Source organism: Callorhinchus milii, unplaced genomic scaffold (assembly GCF_018977255.1).
Source record: "Callorhinchus milii isolate IMCB2004 unplaced genomic scaffold, IMCB_Cmil_1.0 Scaffold2, whole genome shotgun sequence".
Taxonomy (NCBI): Eukaryota; Metazoa; Chordata; class Chondrichthyes; order Chimaeriformes; family Callorhinchidae; genus Callorhinchus; species Callorhinchus milii.
In genome coordinates this window covers 120,476,915-120,502,696 of record NW_024704743.1, presented here as the reverse complement: position 1 = coordinate 120,502,696, position 25,782 = coordinate 120,476,915, and the positions used below count along the sequence as shown (strand labels likewise).

Here is a 25,782-nt window from a genome sequence, read left to right as displayed (position 1 = left end):
GATACTCACTTTGCAGCCATAGCAATTAAAGCGTTTCAGTTTTCTCAACGTTTGCACCAGGCGTTTCCTGTCTGCAGCCTGGACGGAGTCCAACTCAGACATAACTGCGTTCTTTTGGGAGAGGTGCTTCCCCTCATCGGGAGCTGCATCCTGGTACCACACCCACAGCCCTGCCTCAAGTCACCAGTGACATTTTCCATCTGCGACCAGGGCTGTGTGCCTCCTCCTCGTCCTTGATCTTGTTCCCCTTTAATACAGTCGGCCATTCCAGCCTTCTCCACCGTCTCTTCCCTCTCCACCTGCAAGGCTCTTGTCCTTTCCTGGTTTCATTCTGCAACCCCCTAACTATCCCTGAAACATCAATCTCCCCCCAGGCTCACTTGCTTTACTTTTCCTCACCTCCCTAACATTGGCAGCCTCTACCACCACCTCTCCCCACAGGCTGCCGAGACCTTCTCTCTGGCTTGTCCTTTAGAATCAACCATAGAAATATACAGCACAGAAGGAGGCAGTTCGGCCTATCATATCAGTGCCGGCTTTTTTAATAGAGCTATCCAAATCAATCCCACTCCCCCGCGCTCTCCCCATAGCCCTGCAAACTTGTCCTCCCCAAATAATCATCTAATTCTCTCATAAAAGTTGTTATTGAATCGGCTTCCACCGCGCTTTCAGGCAATGCATTCCAGATTTGAACAACTCGCTGTGAAAAAAATTCTCACCTCCCCCTTTTTTTTAACAACTATTTTAAATCGGTGTCCTCGGGTTACCGACCCACCCGTCAGTGGAAATAGTTTCTCCTGGTTCACCCTATCGAGTCCCCTCATAATTTTGAAAACTTATTAAGTCTCCTGTTAACCGTCTCTGCTCCAAGGAGAATAACCCTGGCTTCTCTAGCCTCCCCTCTTTAATGCTACGCTGTTACGAGGGTTGGGCCATTGCTTTCCATTTTCCTCCATTTTGGGCCATGATCGGAACTCCAGCCTTGATTTAATTTACTCAGGTTGCAAAAGAGCATTGGTTACGATGCAGAGCTTTTGCTTCTCTCAATTCACCAGCACAAATATACAATCAATTCACTTTACAGTATATTCTGTGAAGCGCTTTGAGACATCTGGAAGACTTGAAAACGCTGTATCAAATGCAAGCATTATTATTAGATGATTATAACACAACCCAGATTTGTGCAGATACACCACTGTAATCACAAAATGCTCCACTGCATGTTCAGTGATCGGCTGAAAAATGTTGCAGTACAAGCTTTTCTTCTTTGAAGTTGGTGTATGAGTAAAGAGTTTTTTTTTGTGAATGTCGTTCAACTGGTTAAGGCCATTTATCTGGTAAAAAGACAGAAGTCTAAAGTGTTATTTTAATCGTATTTGGCAAATAAATCTCCTAAACTGTACTTCTTTTTGTTCAGCCGATTGAGGAAAGCTTTCTTTATGATAACTTCATTAGGGAGTGGTAGAGTGCCAAATGCCTTTGGGAGAAGATAAACCAGTGAACAAATCATTTTAAATCAAGAAAGAGAGAATCATTTAGCTGTTAGAGGTATAAAAAACATTAAATTTTTATATATTTTAAAAAAATTCTGGACAAATCAGTGGAATTGCTATATTTCTCCTACGAACATTTCAGTAGCAAAATTACATTGTAATTTATTTTCGGTTCACCTTGAAGGCTCGGTTAAAAACCTTTGTGTGCACATTTACTGTTTTGCCATTTTATCCATCCCCAGGGGAAGCTGAATATAACTCAGTTATGACTCGCATGAGCTGGCAACCACACTGATAGGAATATTTATAAATTCTTTCTTCTGGGCGTGATGTTTGCAACTGTTTTTTTCAGCTGAAAGTTGGTGCGAGCATATGCGTGGTATCCCTATGGAATGTGTTACTCAGTACACGCTCAGTGAAGGAGAAGCAATAGTGGCCCAGGTGCCCATTGGGTTCCTCCATAAAACCTGGATCAGAAAAGCACATTAACAAATAATGTTGTGAAGAAACTTTCCTTGAGCAGTCTTTTAATACAGCTCCTAGATGCTGTGGTATATTAAATTCTCATCACTTTTATCTTAACTACATAAAGTGGCACAGCACGCTTCGGGTTCTATTTGCATAATTGTTTGGTTTGAGATGAAGTAATGAAGCAGTATGTTTTTCTTCAAATGTGTGATGTATATTCATCTTTCAGAGAGGGTATATAATAATTGCCCAAGCACACCTTTACCCTATTCGCTCCGACCGCTTGGAGTCCTGTAGCGTAGTGGTTAGAACATTCGCCTCGCACGTGAGAGGACCCGAGTTTGATTCCTGGGCAGGGCAAAACCTTGGCAAGTTTCTTTAATCCACATGCCTCTGTTTACCTAGCTGCAAGTAGGACCCTGACTGTTAGTCAATTGGCTATTCACTTTCCGGGAATTTGCCGCGTTTCACCCACAAAATATACAGTCAGTTCCCTTTACAGTACAAGGGATCAGTGGATCTTGAACTCAATCTACTGGAGGACAAGGAGCCAATGGAGCTGAGGTATTCAGGTGGAAATCAATATCCCATGAAACTATGCCAGTAGAGGAATGGTTTCTCCTGGTGTTTTGATCAATGATGCTCTTGATAAATTCATGTCATGGCTATCTGTTGCACCTTGCTATGTGCGAGATGAGATGGCATTTGCCAACAAAAAAGGTCCCGCACTGTGCAATACTTTGAGATGATTCATTCCGAGCCCATTTTTTAAAAAATGAGAGAATTGGAAAATTTACATTGTTTGACTTGGATTCATTCATGCCTTGCAATATCAATGTATTTTTGATTTTACAGAAATCGCAGCCTAACGGACGTGCTGGAGCCGAACCAATAGAAGAGGAAATTCTTCAACAGATTGAAAAAAACATTGCAAAAAAAGTGGATGCTGAGAGGAAACCTGAAAAGGTTTGTGTCTTTTACTCCCAAGGCCTTCTGGAGGCGGGAGGTAACATAGGCGAGGACAAGGGTTTTGGCTGCGTCTGGGGTGAGGTGTGGTCAGAGGTGGGCAACGTTACGGAGGTGGAGGAAAGCGGTCTTGGTTCGGACCAAATGGGGGGAGGCTAGACAGCTTTATATCACGACTAAAGCCCTTCATCTTCGACCATGCTTGCGGTCACCTCTTTCCTCCCCGAGTAAAGGTACAATGCAAAATTACATTTGGTTAGCGCCTTTCACGTCGGGAAGACGTGCCAAGGCGCTGGACAGTCAGGGATTTGTACCCGAGCTGGGAGTCGGGATCGTGGAGGGTTGGAGGGTGGCCGAAGGATCGACCGAAGAGAGTTTTGAGACACGCCTTGAAGGAGGCAATGGAGTTCCATAGAGTAGGGCAGAAAGCGTGGAGGCCTGGCCGCTGAAGGTGGGGTGGGCTGGGAGGGGAACGTGGAGCAGGCCAGAGCCTACTGCACTAGGAGGGAGGGACAAGTTAATATGGAGTCAGCAGGTTGCAGAGGTAGGGAGGGGCAAGGCCATGGAGGGCCTTGAAGGCGAGGATGTGGATTTTGAACTCTATCCTCTGAGGGCTGGGGAGCCAGTGGAGCTGGGCGAGGGTGGGGGTGATGGGATCACGGTGCTTGGTGTTTGAAAGGACACAAGCTGCAGAGTTCTGGATGATCTGCAGCTTGTGGAGGGAAGAATTGGGAAGGCCGAAAAGCAGGGAATTGTAATATAATAATCCCTGCATTTGATATAGCGCTTTTCACGTCTTCTAGCCGTCTCAAAGTGCTTCACAGAATATACTGTAAAGAATTGACTGTATATTTGTTGTATAGTTGGCGTAGTCGAGCCTAGATGTTGTGAATGCGTGGATGAGGGTATCGGCGGCCTGAGGGGTGAGGCAGTGGCAGAGCCGGGCGATGTTGTGGAGGTGGGGAAGGCAGAGCGGGTTATGGCACGTATGTGGGGTAGAAAGGATGGTTGTGTGTCATACAAGGCGCCAAGTTTCCGGACTGGCTTGGTGAGGTGGAGTCCGCATCCTTGGATGGTGATATAAATGCTGTAAATATAAATGTTGCTATATAAATGCAAGTTGTTGTTGTGTCTTGTGTGAGATAACTTTCTGATAGTGTGGTGCAGGCTATAGGGAGCACTCTGAGATCTGGGTGGAATGAATCTTAAATCAGTGTCAAACTCCGCCACCGTTAAGTGCTCCGATAGTCTACCCTGCATGAAGAGTGCTGTATAAATGCAAATTGGCCCCACCCTGCCAGCCCCACCATAGGTGGTCAGGCCTTTAGCTACTTTGCCTCCACCCTTTGGACTTCCAATCTACAGTCCCTTATCCTCGACCCCTACCTCGCCTCCTTCTCAGGACCATCTTCTTTGACCGCAGCTTCGGTCACCCTCCTACTCCTATCCTCACTGCCCTCCACCCACCCCTCCTGATTTCAATCTCCAGCTTGGGTGCACATCCTTGACTGTCCGCTTTGGGACGTCCTCCCAACATGAAAGGTGCTAAACAAATGTCATTTGTTGTGGTTGTTAAAGAAGCCCAATTGTTAGCACACTGATACCAACGAACACTTTGCCGTATCTTTTCTTGTTGCTTGACTTACAGGGCCTAGTGAGTGTTTGTGCGCGGGGATATTTTGAAACGCACAATTAAAATAGTAGCTAACATTCAAACAATGTATTTGTGTGGCGTTGCTCAACATGTGGGGTTGGTCACATTCATAAGATTGCCCCATGTAGGGGTGTGAATTCATCGTAAAGCAATTTGGTGCATTAATTGGCCAAATGTAGCAATCGCCAACATAAATACTGTAAATGTGCAGACATTCAAGAATGTGACACTGGCTTTTTATTACCCTGGTGAGCCTACGTTTGGTTGTTGTAGCAAACTTTATTATGGTTTTGAACAGGCAAACAGCCTTTGGAAAGGGTACAAAGAAGGGTTACAAGTATGGTGCTGGATAGGAAAGTCAGGCCCACCCCTAAAGATGCCCTCACAGCATTTCTGCCCCATTTGTCTTCAGTTTGTGGGAGAACAGTTGCTGGGCTCGGTCTCCAAATCACTGTAACAACAAATGTAAAGTGCTTTTCACGTCGGTAGGACGTTCTGAGGCACAGGGCAGTAAAGGATTTGCACTCGAGCTGGGGGTTGGGTTCAGAAAGGGTATGGGGTGGTGGTGGGAGGTGAGTGTGTCCAAAGGCACGGGTTGGAGAGGAGGGCCTTGAAGGAGGCACGTGGGGGTCAGGCAAAGTGACTGGGATGGAGTTCCAAAGAATGGAGGCAGAGAGCCTAAAAGCCTGACTGCTGATGGTGGGGTAGGCAGTCAGGGAACATGGCGCAAGCCAGAGTTCGCTGAGGGGAGAGGTCAGTAGAGAGTTAGCAGGTCACAGAGGTAGGGAAGAGCAAGGCCGTGGAAGACTTTGGAAGCGAGGACGAGGATTTTGAATTCTATCCTCTGCACAAACCTTGATCCTGGAATAGTTTGTGTACCTCATCCTCATTAAGCAGATGCGGAAAGTAAAAGCAGTGACTGTTACTACCCTGATTGACTGTAGTGACTGTGTGTGTGTGTGTGAGTGAGGATGGCTGTCTCTGTGCTGTCTCTCCTAACACTCAGTCATAGACTAAACGTCCTGTATTGCTGTTGGGCGGAAATGGCTCGTTTTCAAGTCCAACATCTCAACAGGACGATACTGCTCACACACGGCTGTTTTTGGGACACAGCTGTGCGCAATTGGCTGCGGTGTTTCATCCACAAAACACACAGTCACTACACTTTACATTAGATGAAGCGCTATGAGATGTCTCAACAATGTGATAAGACTCTGTATCAAATGCAAGGAATATTATCAATAATGTAGTTTCAAAAGCACTGTCGCACAGATTCTCCACAGAGTAAACGTTTAATCATAATAAACCTTGCGTTTGATATCACGCCTTTTGGACGTCCCAGAGTACTTCACAGGAATATATTGTAAAGTGGAGTAACTGTATTTGTGGGCGAACAATGTTTTAAATTATCTTGCGAAAGAACTGCGGATATGGCTGTCGTCGCCTAAACATGGAATTTGAAATATTTATGTCTTATTTGTGGGACTGGAAACAAATTTCTCAACCACAGTAAACATCTGAGTGATGTCGCTAGTGAATTGTCTCCTGCTTCATAAATGTGCAGATAATAAAACTAGTGAACTAAAGTTGACAATTCGAAACTGTGGAAGTTACCATGCGCCATTCTAATTTGGCTTTGTTCAGCTGCCTGCCTGTGTTACCGTTAATCCCTCTGGTACCTCTCTAACAGACAAAGAAAAACAAGAAGAAGCCAAAGGCAGAGGTGAAACAAGCGCAGGCTGTTTCAGGAAATCGGGCTGACAGCAAAGAAACCGATGAAGGTAGGTGACATTGTAATCAGGCTCATGTTTCACCTTTTATAATAACTTCCGAAATTAATTTGCACTCTATTGTTACGAAGGGAACTTTGCTGCCTTGTGATGAAAGATCCTCTGCAAACCGATGATCCTTTAAACCAGGGAAATTGAATTGTGCAAACAATACCGTTTTCATTGCAAATGCACAGAAATTAAAAATGAATGTGATTTGCACAACTGGCGCTTGCAAATTTCTGTGTTTAAAACAAAATGTCGCAGCTACACAAAACTTGATAAGCAGCCTACAGAATAAAACCTGGTCGAAAATGTTGTGCAAGGCTTGTGTTTGAGCACAGGACTTTCAGTCAGTGGAGCCATTGCAAATGTTCTCTTAGTTTGTCACTAAGGTGTCAGAATGGTCCTTTAACAGCAGATAAAGAGTCTCATTATCACCCTTCTCCAGTATTGTGCAACGTTATGTGCAATGTCTTCTGTGGAATGTTCCCTTCAGTGCATCTTTGTTCACTTATGGTTGCGGCCTATCTCTTTAGTTTGGTGCTGTATTTATTTGATTTTTAATTTTACCGTCCTTTACATATTGGACATTTTCACACAGCACAGCTGTGGGTTTCTCTCTCAATACTGGTGCTGAATGATGTCTGCATTGTGGTCTCAGCGGTTGCAAAGTGCTGTGCCCAAGCCTGGAGGAAACTGAATCTTGTAATCTCTGGCTTCTAGTTCTATCCGCCACACACTTGTCTGTACTGGAAACCTTAGGCAAGTTTCCTGACCCCACACGCCTCTGTTTACCTAACATTAAGTAGGAGCCTGATTGTTAGTCGATTGGCGGATCCCCGGTAATAATCCCATGACAAATAAATAATAAAATGAGGACAATAATTTGGTCACTCAATTCACGACTGTTTGTGGGACACTGCTGTGTGCAATTGGCTGCCACGTTTCACCGAAAAAAATATACGGTCAATTCATTTTACTGTATATTCTGTGAAGTGCTTTGAGACATCTTAACGACATGATAAGGCGCTATATCAAATGCAAGGATTATTATTGCAAAGTTACAAACTGTTCAAATGGTTTAAGAAAGCTCTTCCTTTACATCCCTTTCACCTTGCATTGCTTTCTCTGGATGATGCCAAAATTCTCTCGCTATTTAGATTCCATGTCAGATGATCTTCAGAGCAGCTTGGACTATTGACCACAAGGGATTAGATTTGGTCGGGATCCTCACGCCCCAACCTGAATGTCATCCCTTAAGGTTTAATACAATCTTTGCTGCTTGCTATGATCTTAGTATATTACATGTCATCTAGATTTACTTTGGCATAGTTCAATCTGTCTTTTTCCCACCATTCTCCTCTAATGCTGAAATTGCTGATTGTTATGTGCCTGTTGTTAACTGCAAGCGGGTCAGTCTTATATTACATTTACTTTAAATAAATTCCTTGAAGTTTAACCATTTATAATTGAAGATTTCGAAAACCGAAGTAATCAAGCTCACAGATACAGGTGCCGCTTCAACAACCAAAATTATTAAAGAGATCTTTATACAATAATAATCCTTGCATTTGTTATAGTGCCTTATCATGTCTTCGGGACGTCTTAAAGCCCTTCAGAGATTATACTGTAAAGTGAATTGACTATTTTGTGGGTGATATAGCCAATGCATATACAGAAAGGTATATTTACCCATCTGGTAAACCGTTGTCTATATTTCTTATTCCATTTAGAGACTGTTTCAACTTTAACAATGCAATAACAAATATTTGTATTTTCCTGATCTTTTTGCTTTCCAATCGATCATTACTTTCCAAACCTGTCACAATAGGCCACACTCTTCTTACTTTTCACCTGACGCAGACAATCTCATTGAAACATTCCTCTTTGTTTGATCACATCAGTAAAAACAAGAGCTTGAGGTAAGGGAGCTCAGTTTTCTACAATCATGACCCCAAAGGTCATAGCACTACCAGGCACTTCAAGATCCAAAGACTGTTTCTGTTTTATCTCAGTTATAGAAAGTGTACAAATGTTAAAGGACTTCCATTTTAAAAAGGTAAAACAATATAAAGGTTATAAAGTGAATATAAAGTGAATTGAATATATTTTGTGGGCGAAACGTGGCAGCCAATTGCACACAGCATAATAGTCAAATTAACAGAATATGAAAAGGTTTAAAATATTCAAATGACTACAACTATATGGTTTATACTGGCAATATAGAGTATAGAGTTCATAATCATACTTAGCAAAAGCAAAAATACATTCCCATGCTGCATTATTATGTCAAGAACTATTTACCCAGAGGTGAGGTGATTGGGAGCTGTTACTTATTAATCCCACTGGTAAAAAATAACTTAGGAATTTTTCAATTGTTTCCTTCTCCAGGTTTAGTGTTGCCTTGCCATCTAACTTCCCTACTAATATCATTCACAACCTCGTTCCAGCATTGCTTGTATCACCTCCTCTCTTCCCAACCTTGTTGAGTGTTCTGGGATGCTGCCCCATATAAGGACGCCATATAAATGCAATTACAAGCTGTTGTGATTCTGGTTTGGTTGGTAAGAAAGAAAATGTGCTGCTCATGGGATGGACAAATCTTTTGTGGCTTGTACTTAATTCACTAAGTGACCTCTTGTTTGTTTCTTCAAGCATATATTGCAGTTTCATTGAAGTGTGTAAATGGAATGTTTGCATGTCCTACAGTGTGTAGCAGTACACACTCTGGGGTCCCCAAGCCTTGGCTCTTGCCAATCTGTGCCTATACTTTCTGGAATTAGGTAAGCAGGATGAATCCCTTCAGGGAGAAAGAGCGCATTGCATTCCAACAATCTGTCTCTGGGATTTCCACGTGTCGGTGGGATGCATAGAATTCTCAGTCTGGTTTGGATACTCTTAAGCACTGTGATGGGTTTTGACACTCTGTTGGTTTTGAATGAAAGTTATCCCACAGGTGGCTTTTTGCAGATAACATTAGCTCCGTGTTGAGTTGTAAGGCGATTCTGTCGAGTTCAGCTAGGTTTCTTGAGTCTTCCATGACTTATCTTTCATGCAGTCTTTTTGGGGCTTAGCTGTAGCAGCCAGAGAGCAGTGTAGTTTTTCAAATGCTGTCAGTAGACGAGCTCTTGTTAAGTGCATGTCAGTGAAGGCGCCAGCCTTGTCATGTGAGCACTGAGAGATTATAAACTCACAGAAAAACTGTACAGTACACTGCAAAATACAAGAGAAGCATATACAAGTGGAGAACAGAATGAGTCAGCAATGACATATACAGTAGAACCCCATTATAAGACCCTCTGGTAGAACACTACCTCCGTTATTGCACGTGTCTACTGTGGTGACTATAACTAAACCTGGCTTCTGGTGCTGAGTAGCCAATTTCCCTGTGCTACAGAATGGCAGACTTCTCAAGACCCTGTTGAAATCAATACCATGACACACACACGTGCGTCCTGCACTGGTGCGCAATGTGTAGGAAGTGCCACTGATATTAACTTTGCTTTGCCTGTAGTTCAGCTCTGAGCTATTACACTCGGAGGACGATGTAATAAAGTTATATGCCCTGTATGTTCAGTGACGCGCACGGTTTCAACAAAGCAATAAAAAAAAAGGTACAATGCTGTGACGGAGAAACTGCAGTCTGTTTTATTTTAACAGGGCAATACTGTGTGTTTATAAAATGAGTTTGTTTTACCAGGTTATTAGTAGATTAGAAATGTAGATTAGGTGAAATGTTCCAATTTAGTGACTGGAATAATCTTTGAGCAGTGTGCACAATTGGCTGCCGTGTTTCGCCCACAAAATTTACAGCCAATTCACTTTACAGTTTATTTTGTGAAGTGCTTTGAGATGTCTCAACGAAATGAAAAGGCACTATATCAAATTCAAGGATTATTATTTTAATGTATCCAATTGCATAATTTATCATTTCAAAGGACTATTCCAGGAACACTGACCATGTCGAATATATTAAGTTGCTTAAGGCTCATCTTTGTCCCACTTCTGAGATCTCAAGAGCTCTCATTGTTCATATTGGAGCTAATTAGGCTAAATTCAAGTTTCGCTTTAGTAAGGTTTTCATTGTGTTACCCCAAAGCTACTAATTTTTGATCCCTTAATTAAAATGCTGCTAAAGCCTCTGCTTTTGTGCAAGGAGCTATTTTGGAATATCCGAATCAAAGTGTTGTCTTGCAGCTTCTGTGGAAAACTAGGTTAGTAAGCGGAGTCATTTTGAATTCCCAAAAGCAATGTACTGTATTATTTTCAGAGTTGTATATGCCCTTCACGCTACATCCAATTAAACTGCAAAAACAAATCTTTCTCTTCTGAAGTGTGTAATTGTATATTGTTTCTGTGCCTGTGTAGCAGCATCAGTGTTTCCAGAAATGAATTTATCTTATGTAAGTGGAGTCCTGTAGCATATTGGTTAGAGCACTCGCCTCGCAAGCGAGAGGACCTGGGTTCGATTCCCGAGCAGGGTGAAACGTTAGGCAAGTTTCCTTACTCCACATACCTCTGTTTACTATCAGTAAGTAGGAACCCTGTTGCTAGTTGATTGGTGGATAATAATCCCATCAAAAAAATAATAATTTGGTCACTCAATCCATGAATTTGTAGGAAATTGCTGTGTGCAATTGGCTGGGTGCGTTTATCCAACAAAATATACAGTCAATCCACTTTACAGTATATTCTGTGAAGTGCTTTGAGAAGTCTCAACGATGTGATAAGGCGCTATATCAAATCAAGGATTACTATGATGATGATTATTAAGTAATTGCTCGAATAAAACATGTCCCCAGCTTTTCAGCGCTTTCATACTGATGACACGGGATTGAGTCTGAGCTGTTGAATAAAATACTCGGTACATGGTTCATTTGTGACGGACTCTAGTCGAGTTCCTGAGCCAGTTGGGTCTGCGGTATTCCTGGGCACTGCTGATGACAGCACAGCCCGGCCTGGCTCATCCATCGCCAGGACTTGGAAGGGCAGACCAGTCACTGGGGGCAGGTGAGTCAGCACGCTCAGCTCCGGTTAACCTCGCAAGCCAAAGCCCTACCAGGTTGGGTGGTCCTAGTTGGACAAGCAGTGGGAAAGGTTGCCTCTTTGTGGATCAGCAGCATTAACGTCAATGATGTTGGGCTGCTGACTGGAAGAAACCATGGACGAGGTTTCCAGCTGGTTCTGTGAAGTCCTTTGAGACGTCCCCCTGCCATCAATGTAAAAATGTTGCAACTGCTTGTACCTTACCCTTGTAGTTGATGCAGTGAAGTGTAATGTTGCGTTTTCGGCTTCTTTCAAATCTAATCACTGGAGCGTTTTCTGAACTGTCCTCTACTCGGTCACAGGCACTTGGGAGACCAAAATCAGTAGTCGAGAAAAACGACAACAACGCAGACGTGACAAAGGAATCAATGAAACCTCCCCCGGGATTCCAGTCTTCCTGCAGTTGGATCGGAAACAGTTTCCATGCAGCAACATGTGACAGCCTCAGCTGCGCTGGCCTCTCGGAAAACCAAAGGAGTGGATAATACAGGTTGGTTATTAGACGGGGAAAGAGCGTTGATGGAAAAAGAATCGGGTTTAACTGCAGATAAGCAGCTGTGCGTAAATTAGCTGCTGCGTTTGCCTTCAAATATGCTACAGTAAAACTCTTATGTCTGATCTGTATAAATCGTATAATCGCCTAAATCAAGGTGGACCAACGGGTGGCTCGTGGGACGATTTCATCCTCATCCCCCCACAAAAATATTGCCAAACGATTGGACCACCCTGGTCTAAGTCATACATCTGCCCAAGTCATGTTCAAGAGTTTATATTCTGTGCAAGTTTGACATAACTCATACTTTGCATAAGTCATATTAAGTGTATGGTCCCAACTGATACGATTTATGTGAGGTTTGCCATAAACAGAAACTCTGTGAAGCCCTTTGAGGTATTCTCAAAACTAAAGGCGCGATGTTGAATCCCAATATTCTTGCCCTTCAGACTCATTCATAGGAAATATACAGCAACTCCAAACGAGATGTAAAGATCTAGGAGTGCTGGGTTGACCACTTAGTAATATGTTATTAGGATGCGTCTGATACACAGAGAGTTACACTTTGTACCTTGACTTTCATCTCCTGCTTTACTATTATTAAAACATCTTATCTTGAATTTCACTAAGCGCACGTTTCAAACCTGAACCTTTGCTGGAGTATGTTTGCAACCAAAAAATGTCGCATAGAATCGTGTAATAATAATACTTGCATTTGATATAGTGCCTTATCACGTTGTTGAGGCATCTCAAAGCGCTTCACAGAATATACTGTAAAGTGAATTGACTGAATATTTTGTAGGTGAAATGCAGCATCCAATTGCTCACAGCAGTGTGCCACAAACAGTGGTGGATTGAGTGATCAAATTATTTTCATATATATATATATGACACGGAAATGTGAACAGTTTTAACTACTTCATGCCAATGTTTATACAAGCGCTTTGAGATTTCCTTGAAGACGTGATAAGGCGCTATATCAAATGCAAACAAACTCTGTTATACTCCAAACAAACCCCCACCCCTCGTATTCTCTGTTTATATTAAGTTTCCTCTTAATACATTGAAGGCCTTTTTGCTTCCGGCAGTGATTCTGGAAGTTATTGCAAACCGGAGAATAGGGTAATACCAGCAGAGTGCAGTTTATTTAAACCTACAATAGAAGGTTTCCCTGTTGTATTTGGTTAACAAATCCGAACCCAATGTAGACATAGATATATAGTTTGCTTGGAAAACTTTCCCAGTAACATAATGGCTTTCCTGCGGAAGCTGGGATTTTAGCATCAGTCAACATGCTGATGTACATTTCTATTGAAATATCCACTGCCAAATGTCTAGGTGTTCATGGCTATTGTGCTTTCTGTTTGTTTTAAAGCCTCTCCTGGATGGGGTGAGCTGTCTGCAGTGAATGGGGGCGGCTGGAGTGAGGTTCCAGTGAAATTGCCCGCGCAGATCAGTGCAAGTAAGGAGGATAAGTGGCGACCGATGCCTCCGACCACTACAAAAGGCACAGATCAGCCTGCCTGGGGACAGGAAGCCAGGGAGCCCAATGCAGCCACAAAAGAATGGGCTGTCCCCTTAGTCAGCAAGACTTGGGGAGAGCATACACTTTTCTCCAGCATTGGTGAGTATATTTTCTTGTTTTGAACTTCATGCTAACGTTTTAACATTGTTTATTAATGATGATAATCCTTGCATTTGATATAGCGCCTTATCATGTTTTCAAGACGTCTCAAAGCGCTTCACAGAATATTCTGTAAAGTGAATTAATTAGCTCTACATTTTGTAGGTGAAACACAGCAGCCAATTGCGCACAGCAGTGACCCACAAACAGTCAAGGATTGGGTGACCAAATTATTATCATCATTTGAAGGGATTATTACCCCCGGAAAGTGATTCGCCAATTGACTAACAACCGGGTTCCTGCTAGGTAAACAGAGGCGTGTGGTGTTAGGAAACCTGCCCAGGAATTGAACCCTGATCCGCTCGCTGTAACCACTATGTAGAGAAATTAGTATCTGATTCAGCCCGCCCCAGAACGTGGCTGTTTTTACTGTGGGAGCCTGAATGGTTGATGCTGAGCCAGATGTACTTCGCTTCCAGTATAGGTTGGGTCCAAAGTGCATCCAAGCTGCAAGAGAACATGGCATGTAATAATGAGGTTGTCCTGTATTTCAGTTTACCCTGGCCTTGAAAATACCGCCTACATTAAAAGCCAATAGATACAATTACCTCTTTTCTCTGGAATCTAGTCAGCTGTATTTACATTCTGACAACTCCGTATTAAACATTTAATCATTTGAAACCCCAGCCAAGGCAGTAGGCAAGGTGGAGGTATTGCGGGAGAGAGTTCCAGAGTTTCGGGGCTTAGTGGCTGAAGGCATGGCCGCTGATGGTGGAGGGGCCGAGGGACAAAGAGGAGGCCGGGGCTAGCCGAGGGGAGGCAGCGGGTCGGAGAGGTAGGAAGGGGCTAGCGGAGGAAGGAATTTGTTGACGTGTGCGAGGATCTTTGCAGTCAATAGCAACAGAGAGGTCGAGGAGGACAAGGAGGCTGAAAGATGAATTGTTGGTTGTTTGTTAAGTAGGATTCAAACTGTGCGAGTGTGGTCCCTCTAAGGTGGACGAGGGAGGAGAGGCGGTGGAGGAGGTTGGCGTGATTGACTGTGTCGAACGTAGCAGAGAGATCCAGGAGAACGAAGAGGCAGAGGGAGCCTTGGTCACAGAGAGAGGACTTTGACAAGTGTCTTGCTTATAATATCCCACTGTTCCCGGTTGTGAACTTGGGAAATTGTGATAAATTGTCAATTGGGCAATGTTGGGAGGTTAAACTTTTGTGTGATTAATTGGGTGATATGACACAAAGTTTCTGCTGGAATGAATGAAGATAATTCTTGCACCACAATCTCCTAACTGAAAAGTTTCCACAGCTGTGGGATATGGTGGGGTGAGAGGAATGAAAGGAATACAGCAGAATACTGAAGCCAATGGCGTCTGTGTCAAGAGATTTATTTTCCTTGAACTCGGATCAATCTGATTGTGTAACTGGTTCTACTGGCTGGGAATTCAGAATGGGTTTGCAGCATGATTATTACTGACTCATGTATGAGGAATACAGCAGTGACAATTCACAAGCGAGGGGACCCAGGTTTCCCGGGCAGGGTGAAACCTTAGGCAAGTTTCTTTACTCCACGCGCCTCTGTTTATCTAGCAGTAAGTAGGAACCTGGTTGTTAGTCAATTGGCGGATCGCTTTCCAGGCGTAATAATCCCTAAAATAAATAAATAATATTTGGTCACTGAATCCCAAGACTGTTTCTGGGACACTGCTCTGAGCAATTGCCTGTCGTGTCTTGCCCGTAAAATATGCAGTCAATTCTGTGAAGCGCTTTGAAATGTTTCAACGACGCGATAAGGCGCTATAATCAAATGCAAGTATTATTATTATCATTTTCTTTCAGGGGCCTGGACTGGTGTTGACGGACGGGTGAATCCCACTGACCAGAAGCCTCCTTTCTCCAGTTTGGGGATGAAGGCTGCAGTGACCGGTAAATATTGTATTGCTCGATTGTTAATGCACGCTGACGTAGAAAACCCAGTGATAAAGGTAGAGACCATTATCTTTAAAAGGGAATTTGGTGAACTTGTAGAGGAAGTCTCCAAAAGGCGTGGGTATGGCGACACGGGTTGGGTGAGAGAAAAGTTCAGGGTTTGGAATAAGTAGTTAGCTCCCGTGGATAAGCTAGCTGCAGTTTAGGCTTGTCTAAATTATCCATCCCTGTTTTTACTAGCGCTAAATCAAGTCATTGAAAGTCATTCAAGTCATCACCTCTGCAATAAAATTCAGCACGGATGACAAAAGGTACTTCGTAAAGGAGTCGTGTGAAAATGATTGAGTGAGGATCTGATAGAGGGGTTTAAGATTGTGAAAGAATTCAATAAGGCAGATTTCTACCTCTGTGACCCCATCGGGTTGGTTGCCTTCTTCAAGGCCAATCTCAAGACTTTCCTCTTTAAACACCCTCCTTCCCCCACCCTCCGTGCCCTGCACCCTTCTGATATTGCAACCCCCAGCTCGGGTGCACATCCTTGACTGTCCAGTGCTTTAGGACGTCCTCCAGACATGAAAGGCGCTTTCCAAATTTGTTGTTGTTGTTCTGTTTCCCTGACCATCTCCGACCAAGAACCCGAGAATCGAAGATTGTACTGCAGCTGGAGTTTAAATAGTTGAGTGTAAAACATTTTATTGTCTTCTCATTCTCAGCGACCACCAGTGAATCGGTCCCCCAACCAGGCACTACTGAGCTGCAGTGGGAAGCCAACCCATCAAGCTCCATTGACGATGCTTGGTCTGGAATAAGTAAGTGCCAAGTTAATATAATCACTGAGTGCTGTGTTTCTATAAAAGAAAGTAGTCAAGCATGAATATTCCAGGGGAACCAAACCACAAGGCTGTTTTGACAAGTAAAGTTGTATTAAGTGTTGCTCCCTGCAATATATTGCGAGTTCCAGCTAATCTAAAATTTCTATTCAGTCGACAGCTGTATTTTATCAACAGATTACCCAATGTATGTGCGACGCAAAACAGTTTGGTCACAACTCTTACTCGTACAAACACAAAAAGAGATAATAGTTTGTCTTCTGCAATTTTTTTGTACAGCACAGACTTTGAAAGAGCTGTCCAACAGGTCCCACTCCCCTGTGCTTAACCCATAGCCCTCAAATTTATTATAAAATAAATTATTCTAAAAGGGGTGCTTTGGGACGTCTTCCCGATGTTAAAGGTGCTATCTATACAAGTGTAATTTTTAGTCATACTGCATGAACCTATGCCATACATTACGATTGTTTTCTAGAAATTGCCCTGGAGTTGCATAAATATATACAATCAATGCAAACTGCAGAACTAGGTGTGTAGTAATGGTTTTGCCCCGCCCAGGAATTGAACCTGGGTCCCCTTGCTTTGGAGTCGAGTGCTATAACCACTGAGCTACAGGAGTTCAGATCTTCCTGCTGAGCAGGTTCTATTTTTGGGGCGTTCTCTCATTATTAAGATGTTGGTTACCAATATGTTCCACAGAGGAATGTCTGAACTGAAAGTGAGCCTGAATTTAAAAGCCACTGTTTTGTAGCACATTCCTAATAAGCTTCATGGGAAGCCTTTGCTCTGCCTTTGTGCTGGCTTCCCTTTAAAATCTATTTTCAAGAAGCTTCACATTGAAGTGAGTCTGTCTGTCGTGCACAGTCAGTCGCAGAAGTTAATTGCTCAATTTCTCCAGTGTGGTGTGACATGTTGACAAGCAATAGCATTCCCTGTAGAATTTGTCGGTTATTTGCCCTATGTTAACAAGCCGATGTTATCTCTAAATTTGGTCCAACCTCAAGTGTGTACAGCTTTTGACGATGGGAAAATCAAACCTTTTTCACATATTTGCTTTATAAAATTCTTGCTCTTTCATTCTTGCTCTCCACCCAGTCCCCTTCAAGTTTGTGTGGCAAAATGTGAGGGTTGTTGGCTTGTTAGGCTGTTGTAGGCATGTTGTCGATGGAGCTGGCTACATTCCCTATCAGCTTTCCCAGTATTGTATTAGTATAGATGGGAGGTCAGATACCTCGGACATTGTCATCTATCATACCCCCCTCACCCCATATGTGTGTTTTGCTGCTCAGGTTCCATACATGGCAAGTGTTTACTATTGTAAGGGCCAAACTCTTCCCTTACTCCACACGCCTCTGTTTACCTGGCAGTAAGTAGAGACCTGTTTTGTTAGTCGATTGGCAGATCGCCTTTTTAAAAAAAATTCCCGTAAAAAAAAATGTGTTCACTCAAACCCCGACTGTTTGTGGGACACTGCTGTGCGCAATTGGCTGCCACGTTTCGTCCACAAAACACACAGTCGCTACACTTTAAGGGATATTCTGTAAAGCGCTTTGAGATGTCTCGAAGAAGCGATAAAGCCCTATATCAAGTCAAGGATTATTATTTATTGCATTATTATGCCCAGTGCCGTAAAGTGACTATCAGCAGATCGAGATCATTAGGCAGAACCATGTGAAATTGGCTCTCAGTGTGCTCGCAATAGTTGGTCTGCAGATTGTGCTGCCACATAGCACTGCAGCTGACCTCACGTGCTGTCTCTCCTCCATTACCAGTCTATATTGATCATTATCTTTTCTTTGGGTTGATTTTCAAGCTGATCTTTCTTTCCTCTTCTATGATTACTTGAGTCTAAATTTGGGTCCCTGCTGTAAGAGCAGCTGTACACGTGTAATGGCCTGTCATTGCAGTCTTTTCTTACAGCTTTAATTGGTGCTTATTTCAAAGTTAAATTTGAAATCCAGACTAAAACCTTTAGAGTGAAATACTTGAAATGAGAGTAATTGTATTTTCAGAATTCCATTACATGAAAACCAAAACTTCTACTTTGCAAGTCCAGCCCTGAAAGTCCCACCATGTTTTTGTTTTTCCGTATCGCCCACAAAATACAGTCACTTCACTTTACAATATATTAGTTGAAGCGTTTTGAGACATCTCAACGACGTGATAAGGCACTATATCCAATGCAAGGATTATTATTATTAAAATTCCTTAATACAGAAGAACAAAAGTCATCATTCAAGGGAAAGCAAATTCTTTCCGACGGATATTGTATCCCAAGCTTGAGTTTGTTTTACTTTCTCATTCTGCAGATGGAATTTCAACAGCTGACCCCAGCTCTGACTGGAATGCTCCAACAGAGGAGTGGGGGAATTGGTTAGTGGAGGAATCTGTTTCAACTCCACAGCCTGAGGAGACGGCAACAGAAGTTCAGAAGGTTTGTAAGCTGTGAGCGCTCCTGCTGACTTCTCTCTGTGACTTTCCTATCACACTTTTGAGGACTGTTACAGACCTGTGTAAAGTAATACTGAGACCAATGTTTCCATGTTTGCATATTTTCTAAATATGTTCTTTTTGGTCAGCCGGGTGTCCCTGAAACATTGCGGAAACCCATCACAATGCTTAAGAGTAACCAAACCAAGAATTCCATGCATCCCACCAACACATGGAAATTCTAGAGATAGATTGTTGGAATGGAATGTGTTTTCTCTCCCTGGAGGGACTCATCCTATTTACCTAATCCCGGAAAGTATTAGGCGCAGGTTGGCAAAAGCAGGTTGGGGTAACTGCCGGAGTCTAACCTTAAGTAGATGCAAATTTGAATTTAAATTTACATAAATGTAAAATTAATACTTAAGCCTTAAGTGAATGCAATGTAAATAAGATGGAATATGAGAGCAACCTGCACATTAAGGTGGTGACTCGCTGTACACAATTGTAGGCAGTTACATTGACCCTAACCCCTGTAGCACGGTGGTTTAGTTACATGAAATCCCAGCCCGTGCTATAATGAGTTGTGATAGCTGGTTACTGCACGGTGTGTGCAGCTGGCTGGGTCACTCCCTGAACCTGAAGTTTTTTTTAAAAAAAGCATGTGGCTCTTTCCCACAGTTGTTTTTAGAAAGTCGTCAGGTGGCTCCCTGAAGTTGTCGCTGTTCTTTCTGTGCGTGCGGGAAGAAGTGACACCCCAATTCCCTGCGAGTCAGCCATTTTAGCATAAGGCTGTGCGCATGTATATTGGGGACCACACTGCAACCACAGAGATTATAACCAAATCTGCATCAGGGCAGGAATCCACTCTGCAACAGTGTCATAGTAATAATTAATACTTATTATTATCACCTGATTATTATTGATAATAAGGTAATCTCTTCTAAAAAATGTGGTTACTCAACCCACGATACTGCTGTGTGCAATCGGCTGCCGTGTTTTGCCCTCAGAATATAGTCAATTCCCTTTACAGTATGTTCTGTGAAGCGTTTTGAGACATCACAGACACGACAAGGTGCTATGTCAAATGCAAAGATTATTATATTATATCCAGGATTATTATTATACGTCTTCCCTTGATTCCTGTAACTCTGTGAGGAACTACACTGCAGTTGTTGTGACGTAAGACCGACAGCTGTGCATGTTGCCCTAGAATTCCCAGCTGTGACTACTGTGGAACACTTTTTCTATAGCTTCTCCACAGCAGCTACTCAAGTATATAGCGCTCAGTGGTCGAATGTCAGTCAATCTTCCTGGGTTTCTCCAGGCATTGGATTAATTGTAGACTATAAATCACTTTGTGCAAAGAAATGTGCGCTTAAGTTCAAACCACTGGGCTTCAATAAATCCAGTATTGTGTGCACCCCTGTTTGTGTGTTTGTGTGCGAGTGCGGTATGTGTGCAGTGCATGTGTGTGCGATGCGTGGGTGCGCATGTGCGGGGTGCATGTGGGCGCAGTCGAACTTGGAGGATTATACTTGGATCCAAGTTTTTTGTTTCACTAAATTTGGATTGACGGGGGCTTAAGCAGCGGAGATGTAAACTTCATTTACAGTGTATCAGAGGAGTCTGCAATAACATTTTTTTCCCCTCCCTGCTCGCAGGTCTCCGACGAAGAAAAGGAGAAGGTGGACGCTGGCGCGCAAGGTTCGGCGAGTGGCAAATCGAAAAAGAAGAAAAAGAAGAAGAAGAAAGGCGAGGACGGCAATGCCCCTGCGCAAGTAAGCGTTTGTGTACGATTGGTGTCTGTTTTTTTTAACCCATAGTAGATGTTTGCCCACAAAACAATCGCTCCACTTCACAGTATATCCTGTGAAGCGTCCTCCCAATGTGAACCGCACTGTACCAAATGTAAGGATTATTAGGGTAAGAAAAACAGGCCCGTTGCAGTGCTCACTTCTACATCAAGGGAAGCAGATTTACTGAATCACCTCACAGTCAGCAGAATGGTTGATGCTTGGAAACTGCCAGCAGTGATTCCATTCACAAGAAAAGGGATACCACGGGCAGTGGAAGAATTCAAGTGTGTTCAGCCTCCTTGCCCTCCTCGACTTCTCTGTTGCTTTTGACTGCCTCACACTTGTCAACAAATCCCTCCTGGCATTGGCCCCTTCCTATCTCCGACCTGCTTACTCCCCACTCCACCACCCTCAGCTGCTCCATCCTGCCTTTCCCTCATCCTCTCTGCTCCACCATCGGCGGCTGTGCTTTCAGCCACTAAGCCCTCAAACTTTAGAACTCTCTCCTTCAATCACTCCCCTTTGCTCCCTCCTTCCATTTTTCTGAAGACCTTCCTCTTCGACCGGGTCCTCCTCCCTCCCCCTGGCTTGGTATCAGGCTCCACCGCTGTTAAACGCCCTGAAACACTGCCCCGTGTGAAGGACACCATATGAATGTACGTTGTTGATGCTGTTGACTGTTTTAACCATTCCATCCTTGACCATCTTCTGTTTCTATATCAAGTGCAAGAATTATTATTATTGTTGGGAATGATTTGGAATCCTCACCTAATCTTTCAATGTATAGACTTTTAATTGTTTTTCTTGTTACTTAAAAGGACGCAGAGGAGCAAGAGAAGGAAGCCACGAATGGAGATAAAGATCAACATGTTATACAGTCCCAGCCTGAGCAGCAGATTGTTCTGCCTGTTGAGACTATCTGCACTAGTGAATCAGCTGAGATGAGAGTCAGCACGCCACAACAAGTAAAGGTTTGATGAATTGATATCAGTTGTTTGATGAATATGATGAAAATGAAGTTATTCATTTGCTGAAGGGTGAGTCAGTCCAGTGTTGAAGACTCAAGTTTAAATGCAAAGGTTTAACTAATCGGTACTGATGGATGGTGCTAAAATCAGATGAGTCTAATCTGTAGACCAGTGCAAATGTACGTAGGGACAGTAGTAGGCCATTCAGCCCCTTGAGCCTGTTCCGCCATTCTATTAGATCAGGAGGAGTGGAGGGCAAGGGTGGGTGAGGTTAGGAGAGTGACCGAACCCAACCACCAACCAAATTACACTTGTATAGCGCCTTTCACGTCAGGAGGATGTCCCAAGGTGCTGGACAGTTAGTGTTTCGGACCCGAGTTGGGATTGGAGATGGTGGAGGGCAAGGGGGGAAGGAGGGTGATCAAAGGCAGGGTTGAAGAGGAGGGTCTTGAGATGGGTCTTGAAGGAGGCAAGGGAGGGAGCGAGGTGGATGGACTGCAGAGATGGAGTTCTAGGGGTGGGGGCAGAGTGACTGATGGCCCGCCCACCAATGGTGGGAAAGGTGAGGCGGGGGATGTGAAGCGGGTCGGAGCCTGTTGAAAAGGAGGGCAGCGGGCAGGTTGGTAGGGGGTTAGGAGGACGCAGAGGTAGGGGTCTAAGAGGAAGGTATGGTCTAAGAGGAATCTTTTGAGACGGGTCTTGATGGAGGCAGGGGAGGGGGCGAGGTGAAGGGACTGTGGGGTGGAGGTCCAAAGGATGGGGGCAGAAAGGCTGAAGGCTTGACCTCCGATGGTGGGAGGGGCAGGGAGGGGGACCACATGTCTTGAGGCCATCTCAGTTTAAACCCGGAGTCAGAACCAGCTCTCAGGTTACTGCAGCAGGACTCCCGCTCATGTTGTATATTGCGATCCCTTATGTTTGTCCATGTTTGGCCTGTTCAGAAGGGTGATAATGCAGGGATCGGGTTTCTGGCACATTCAGTGTTCCAATGAAATAACTGGAGGTATTGATGTATGAGCATTTAGTGTGACAACTTCAATACATAAAACACTTTTACAATCGCACATGGTAGAAGCCATGGTAGGAGCTTAGGACACATGAACTCAATGACCAGACCCATCTAGTATAACATATACTGTCACCGTGTGCTGAAATGGACCTGTAGATATTAGTTAAGAGCACCCGCCTCACAAACGAGAGGACCTGGGTTTGATTCCTGGGCAGGGCTAAACCTGAGGCAAGTTTAAGTTTCCTGACTACATACTCCTCTGTTTACCTAGCAGTAAGCAGGAACCCGGTTGTTAATTGATTGGCGGATCGCTTTCTGGGGTTAATAATCCCTTCAAAAAATAAACAAATAAAGAATAATAATAATTTGGTTATTCAATCCATGACTTTGTTGTATTCTGCTGTGTGTGTTTCGCCCACAAAATCCAGTCAATTCACTTTACAGTATATTCTGTGAAGCGCTTTGAGACGTCTCAACGACATGATATATCAAATGCAAGGAATATCATTGTCATTATAAGCGCAAAGTGCATTTGTGTCCCTTCTAATTGGGTTGAAAAATAGATGCAGGGGATTGTGAAAACTCTGGTGCTTAGTGTGAAATCGTGAATCTTTTTTTACCCCTCAACATTGCTCCCGCAGGCTGAGGAGGCACAGCCAGTCACCATCGCCCAGGAGCCCGATGCTGCTTCAGAAAGCTCTCCCCAGGGCAGCGTTTCCCAAGTGCCAGATGCATTGTCGGATTTGGAACCGCCCGCTTCCACCGCTAAACACAATAGCTTGCCTCCTTCACAAGGTCAGTGTGTGAAATCTTTCTGAGTCAACAGCCTCAGTCCATGGAACTAAAAGGAAGATGGAACCAACTCTTGTCTCAAACGTGTGCGTCAGCCTGGCTCAGTGGTAGCATTCTCGCCTTCGAGTCAGAAGGTTGAGGGTTCAAGCCCCACATTGGGATTTGGAATCTCATAATACATAGGAACAGGAGTGGGCCATTCAGCACCTCGAGCCTGTTTTGCCATTCTATAAGATTACCTCAATTTCAGTTAACCTCCTTGCCCCATATCCCTTGATACACTGACCTAACAAATATCTATCCACCTCAGTCTTGAAAATTTGAATGGGTCCAACACCCACAGCCTTTTGGGGGAGAGAATTCCAGATTTCCACTATCCTTTGCGTGAAAAAGTGCTTCCTGATTCCACTCCTAAATTGCTGGCTCTACCCTCCTGCTTGTCCCTTGTCCACTCTACCATCAGCGTCCGCTTTTCTAGCCACTACGTCCCAAAGATTTGGAACCCTTCCCCCAATCCCTCCGCCTCGCCTTCCCCTCTTTTAGATCATGACTGAAGAGCTTCCTTTTCGACCGGTCACCTCCTCGCTCCCCCAGGCTTGGCGTCAAGCTCCGCCACTGTTAAGTGCTCTGAGACACTGCCCCACGTGAAGGGCACTATATAAATACATAAGTTGTTGAATTCTCGATTCGTTGCGACCAGCTGTCCTTGGCTACCGGTGTCTTGCCGCGCGTTTTCTCACGCTACGTTTTCCTTTTGCAGTTAAATCCGAAGAAAGCTGGGAGTCACCCAAGCAGATCAAGAAAAAGAAAAAGGCCAGAAGGGAAACATGATTTTTTTTTTTTTTTTTGTATCCAGCGGTCAAATGTTACTCGAAATGATCTCAAAGAAAAAAAAAAAAATCTGTTTATGCAATAATTTGTGAAAATGTACAGAATTTTATAGAAAAAAATTGACTGTAATTTTTATTAATCTGCAAATGGGCATGAGTTATTTGATTTGATACCATGTAACAAGAAACTTTGTGAAACACACTGATAAATGCAGCTACCTTTATGCCAGGTCTAAGTTCGTTGACACTAGGAAATCTTGTGTGATTTTTTTTTCTCTCTCTCTCTCTAATTTTTTTTTCAAGGCTCTTAAGTAATTCCTCCGCAGAACCAAATTGTACTTCGCAGCCTTTAGCTCCATAGTAGAAAATCAGCCTGACTCGCAACGATCAAAAGTAAAGTGTTTTTTTTATTAGAATCTGGCTGTATAGAAATATAAACTTCGTATATTCACCTCCCCCAGGACCTTAGCTTTTTTTTTTGTTGAGGTTTCCATTTTCGGGGAGCACTGATTGCTCCTAGTGTTTGGATAGTACTTTCTTGTTCAAACTTTGATTCCCTCAGCTGCACGTAATTTTAGAAAAATGCAGTCCAAAAAAATAAAATTCAACGCCGTAAGGGTTGAGAGTAAAAAGGCATTCAAGGTGGCAAAAAAGATGGGGAAGGAAGAAAAAAGATGGCTCTAACGTTTGTGTGTAAAAATTAAAATGTCAGTTTTATCAGGAACAAAATTGTTACTGCCTTAACCTGTAGAGTAGGGATGGATACATGTTTAGGTAATCTCATGCATAACTACACTTTTCTAAGAATCATTAAAATTCTAATTCGTAACTAGTGGCGATGAGGGGGTTACTGATGATGACATAGAATGAATGGTATCTGCAGGCCATTTATATTGGGCGGGAAAAAATAGTACAACATTCATCTATTTAGACAGATGTCTTTGAAACGTGGAAAAATATGCCATCCACCTATTGATAAAAGCAGATTATCTTGATTTTTTTCTGGTGGTGTATTTTGGTTCTCCCATGATTTCCCCCCCCCCCCCCCCCCCCACCACCACCACCGTGAGATTCCTGATGTTAATATTGGTCACCCATCAACTTTTAGGCCTTGGGCGAGCCCCACATTAAGTGAAAATGGATCTCTACGCAGCAGCAGAAAACCTCTTTGGATATTTGGTGGTTTCTCACCGCTCGTGACAGTTGAGGAAACAAAAAGAAAGGATAGATTGTTGGTTAGAGTTCTGAAAGGTTCAAACGTGCAGCGGTCAAAGTTTGAAAACGCTATTTACTTTATTTTTAAAGCAAAAAAAAAAGCTTTTTTTCATAAAAAACAAGTAACTAGCCTGATTTCAACCCAGCCTCTAGCCCCACAGGTCTACTCCACTTTCTGCATTGCATTGTCAGCACCTCAGACCGTCATTAGAAGTGATTGGTGCATGCTGAGCCATGTGCGTTGTTTTAATAAGCTTTACCAAACTTACATTCTTTTTGACAAGGACCATGTTATTTTAAACCACCTGCTCGGGTTAATCTGATCATAACAAGCCATGATTGTGTTTTTTGAATGGGTGTAATGTAATGTTATTATGCTCCACAGCAAAAAGTGGAGCGTATGATAAAAAGCAACGTTAATGGTACCTAGTCCACTAATCTAACATGTCGTGACTGTTGCTTAGTTTGGCGCC

General features: G+C 43.4%; 1 protein-coding gene across 1 annotated transcript in view; it reads left to right on the top strand.

The window, feature by feature from the left end:
• mtdha (metadherin a) overlaps window positions 1–24,142 on the top strand; it is a 31,643-nt gene extending 7,501 nt beyond the window's left edge. Inside the window, 12 exon segments of the mRNA XM_007895072.2 lie at window positions 2,817–2,927; window positions 6,272–6,362; window positions 11,702–11,826; window positions 11,829–11,889; window positions 13,268–13,516; window positions 15,350–15,436; window positions 16,153–16,248; window positions 18,579–18,703; window positions 20,361–20,489; window positions 21,314–21,466; window positions 23,114–23,267; window positions 24,025–24,142. Of these exon segments, the coding sequence (XP_007893263.2) occupies window positions 2,817–2,927; window positions 6,272–6,362; window positions 11,702–11,826; window positions 11,829–11,889; window positions 13,268–13,516; window positions 15,350–15,436; window positions 16,153–16,248; window positions 18,579–18,703; window positions 20,361–20,489; window positions 21,314–21,466; window positions 23,114–23,267; window positions 24,025–24,095 (1,452 nt within the window). The 3' untranslated portion in view covers window positions 24,096–24,142.
• Window positions 24,143–25,782: the final 1,640 nt, after the last annotated feature.